Raw genomic sequence first — 4,230 nt, 5'->3', positions numbered from 1 at the left:
ACAATTAAATTATATTTTTTAATTAATAAGGACGGTTCTTGATTAGCAAGTTAGAGTTTGCAAATTTAACATTAACACTTGTAATTGATAGACTACATATGTGACAATTTTTTTAAATTTTGTCTGCAGAAATTATCTCACACAAAAAATGTTAATAAATTATAAGATTTTATGAATCTGCATCTAAAGTGTTTTTTCTTTATTCTTCGTTAGCTCTATGAAATGCCAAATTATACATTGGAGATCAAGGCATAAATATGAATGCTATGAATCAAAGATTGCAGCAGATAAAGCAAAAGCAACTGATAATGAAAGAACCTCAAAGGTTGTTGAGAATTCTGAAATGGTAAGGTTTCTTTCAGAACGGTTTGTTTTTAATGTCAATTTTCGACGGCTGTGTTTGGTTGGATCGTTATATAAAATATTGTTATAAATGCAAGTTGAATTCACAGCTCACAAATCGCATATCAAACTGAAAAAATAATTTGAAAAAAAAAGATAGAAGTTTATAGATATAGATTAAAGCATCCAGATTTCCTATTGATTTTTTGGTATTTTCTTTTACTCATCATTTAAAATACACTGATGAGTCTCTTAAATATATTTTAAAACATCAAAATCGGTGTACTTTAAAGTAACAGCATATGAACCTTATGAAAAATTAAAACAAAAATCCATATATATTAATTATTTTCACATAAATCATGAAAATTACCATTTACACATATATTTATTATTAATTATTCATTGTTCATTTTTAGAAGTGTTTATACCTTAAAATGCAGAAATAGTTAGAATAATTGGAAGTTAAAAAAAAAATCCTATCTTAGTTAGTAGTATTTGTCATCTTCAATAATGTTAAATGATGAGTCAAGTTGAAAAACTTTCCTAACAATATTCAACTTGCATATTCCAGTATTACTAATTAATAGGTAAGGAAAAAAAAGCAAGTCAACCAAATTACTTGTAGTTTAAAATAAAAATGAGTACAACCATAGTGCATACATCACCATAAAGGGAGAAATAATACAAAAAAATGTCAAAGTGGAAGAATAAAATAAAAAGTAGTTAATTCATTTGTTTATATATTTTTATTTTTCATAATTTAAAATTGCACATTTTGTATATCTAATACAGGTTAGACACAAAGTCATGAATGAGTATGTTTTATAAAAAATGGCATATATGATTTGAAGCCAACCATGTGAAAATAGGTGAAATATGGAAGAAGAGAGAATAAAATTATTTCGATTGAAATTTTTTGTCTGATTAAAATTAAAATAGTGAGACAATATTTTAACTAATTAATTATACTCTCTCTTAAGATAATATTACAAATATAATTAAAAAGAAAAATTCTTCTTTAAAGTTGAATCCAAGAGAGTAAAGAAAGATTTATAATCGATATAGTTTATATATTGTAACGACAAAAATGTAATAAAACTATTTCAAAACTCCAAAATGAACCATATGTTAAATCAAATATAGTAACTCTAATGATATTTAAAAAATTTGCACTTCTATTTTTTAAACTATAATTATTATAACTTTAAAAAGAAGATCTAAGACTCATTTAAACCATAAACTAAACAAATAAAGTTAAAAAGACTCAATTAAATTTTAATCATACTTCTGATTCAGTGTCTTGAACTAGATTTACTAATCATACTTTTTAAAAAAATGTAAATAACTTATATTAATGACAAAAGAAACTAACTGGATGTAATTAAAGTTTCAATTTGTAGACTATTGAAATTTCGACATCTCCTATAGATGAGTTCAAATTATATTATAAATTAGGATGATGCAAAATTAACTTTACATAAGTTGAATTTTTAAGACATAAACTTTTATATATTAGAACCCTGTTGTTCCACGTTAGAGAATTGACTTAAATATAATATGTTATCGGAGTCATTTAAAATTTCAGTTTTGGGTGTGCCGAGATTCAAATATTATTGTGTTTTTGTTATTTTGTGGACTTTCTTTTGTGAATTTTCTATAAAAATATTATAATAAAATGAGTTTTTTGGTGAATCTTTCTATAAACTTTTAAAATTTCATGAAAAATTTGAAAAAAAATGTTTTATAAAATATGAAAAATTCTAATTAAAGCAAGTCCTCTCTATAAACTCTACCACATTTATAGAAGAGAAATTATAATTAGAAGTTTGTATGTGTGTAAATATATATAATATGTATGAGATCTCAAGCATGGAAATATGATTAAAATAAAATATATGTAAATAAAATTTATACACAACCTTTTATAACAAGATCTATAAGTATCATTGAAGCATCTAAAAATTTTAAGTTCATGCAAAGATATTTTGTCCTAAGAAGATTTAGAGGAACTATCACCCACTATTGAATGGTTATTATTTTTATTCAAGAATTCCACATCATTTAAGATATGAGAGTTAAAATATGTTTACTTTTTCCACCTTTTATTCTTGTGTTAAATCTTTTAAAGGTATAACTGTTTGACGGACTTTCATATTCCAAAAAGTTAATAACAGTTTAAATAAATAGTGACTCTAACGATATTTATTTTGGAACGTAAGAGTTATTATGCTTATTACAAATATCTAATTTAAAATGTATAAAGGGTGTTGGAAATCCAACATGGTAGAGATATAACTAAAATGAAGCATATAAATAGGTTAAATCACTTCATAGTGTTTAGCTAGACTTGATCCCAATTTCAAACTTGTAATATATAAAAAAAAATATCCATTTTATCTTTGGTTAAAAATGTTAGTGCTAATTAATAAGAGCTCTGTCAGGAGAGTGCCTCTAATGCTTCCACTGTTGAAGATGGAGTTCTGTGGAGTCCAGAATCAGATATGACAGTGAAAGCTTCCAATGGTAACCATGTTAACAATTTGAATGGCTGTAAACTATGTGCTAAGCCAAGTACCACAAGATGTTCACGATGCAAAGCTGTGCAATACTGGTTAGTCTTAAACTTTCCATTTTTTAACTCACTGTAATGTTTAGTAGTTACTTTGATCAATCCTATGATGTTTTTGATTCTAAAATCATCATATGACGAACACAGATAACTATTTATTAGAGAATGTCTGACATTTTCAAACACATACAGAATTTAACAGATCTCATTCACTGATTGCATGGATGCAGGAAAACTGTTTACATTAATTCCAGTTCCAGCTTCATGCAGTTGCTGGGTTATCAGTTTTTTGTTTTTCCTTTCTTTTTCTTTCAGCTCAGTGAAGTGCTTGATCATGGACTGGAAATGGCATAAAGTGGACTGCAATGCAAGGGTGGATTCAGCTCCAACAGAAAGACCCCACTTAGATGTAATTTTACTTATTGAAGCCAACATGGAGATGTCAACTTAAGTATTATGGAAAACAAAAATGATGGAGAAAGATTTATGAAGCTAAGAATTTGTTAGAGAGGAAAAAAATATGACAGATGGTGGTGGTGTTGGTCATATGAACTTGGTTAACTGATATTTTTCTCTGTCCAACATGTTAAAAGTGTCAAACCCCGAGTTTTTATATATATAATGCTAATGATATTTTTTTAATGGATAAAGTTGTAGGGAAATAGGTAATTCTTAGTTTAATGAAAGTGTCTCTCATCTAACATTTTCATAATGTGAAGATTAGGATAAGAAATTATGTAATCATGTTTATAGATATTTTATAATTCTCAAACGTAGATGATGTTAGAGTTGATGATATTGTAGCCACTTTCCTCACAGGTTGGAATGCTCCAGAATTCATATGAAGAGGAAGATAATATTCAATCATTGGGTACCCTTTCTTTGGAGTGTCATCCAGGTTTAATTCCTTTCACCTTTTAAACTAACTTTTCTTTTTGCTAAGATTGATCAGAAACATTTTCCAAATTGGTTAATTACATTGTATGTACAATTCCAATCCTTCATCAATTGTTACTGTTCTGTCTTTATTTGGCTGTTGCAGCAGGAAGCACAAGTTTCAAGTCTCCAACTGAAGTATCAGAGGTACCATTGACACAATTTTGGAAAAATAACAATATAAACTCTTACTCTCTTTCTGTCACACTTTCTCCTATAAGGTGAGATTAATGCCAAGTGCCAATAAATATGTAACTCTAATTCTGCATTTAACCCTGTTTAGATAAATTTCTTTATAAACTTTTGAAGGAGAAAAACAAAAACGAAAATGAAAATAATTTTCTTTCATTTAACCCTGTTTAGATAAATTTCTTTATAAA

General features: G+C 26.9%; 1 protein-coding gene across 1 annotated transcript; it reads left to right on the top strand.

The window, feature by feature from the left end:
- The first annotated feature begins 218 nt into the window (after positions 1-218).
- On the top strand, positions 219-4,119 carry LOC106779067 (ubiquitin carboxyl-terminal hydrolase 17-like). The gene is made up of 5 exons (XM_014667098.2): positions 219-346; positions 2,787-2,956; positions 3,230-3,323; positions 3,734-3,812; positions 3,957-4,119. Exons 1-5 carry the CDS (start codon positions 344-346, stop codon positions 4,073-4,075), a joined length of 465 nt encoding a protein of 154 aa, XP_014522584.2. The 5' UTR covers positions 219-343; the 3' UTR covers positions 4,076-4,119.
- Positions 4,120-4,230: the final 111 nt, after the last annotated feature.

Source organism: Vigna radiata, unplaced genomic scaffold (assembly GCF_000741045.1).
Source record: "Vigna radiata var. radiata cultivar VC1973A unplaced genomic scaffold, Vradiata_ver6 scaffold_970, whole genome shotgun sequence".
NCBI classification, from domain to species: domain Eukaryota; kingdom Viridiplantae; phylum Streptophyta; class Magnoliopsida; order Fabales; family Fabaceae; genus Vigna; species Vigna radiata.
This window is presented reverse-complemented; position numbering and strand designations above follow the sequence as displayed.

Excerpts from the sequence above, each read along its gene's own strand:
- LOC106779067 (XM_014667098.2), top strand. Across the intron at positions 3,324-3,733 it reads CAGAAAGACCCCACTTAGAT|GTTGGAATGCTCCAGAATTC; the intron begins GTAATTTTACTT and ends CTTTCCTCACAG. Across the intron at positions 3,813-3,956 it reads TTCTTTGGAGTGTCATCCAG|CAGGAAGCACAAGTTTCAAG; the intron begins GTTTAATTCCTT and ends TGGCTGTTGCAG.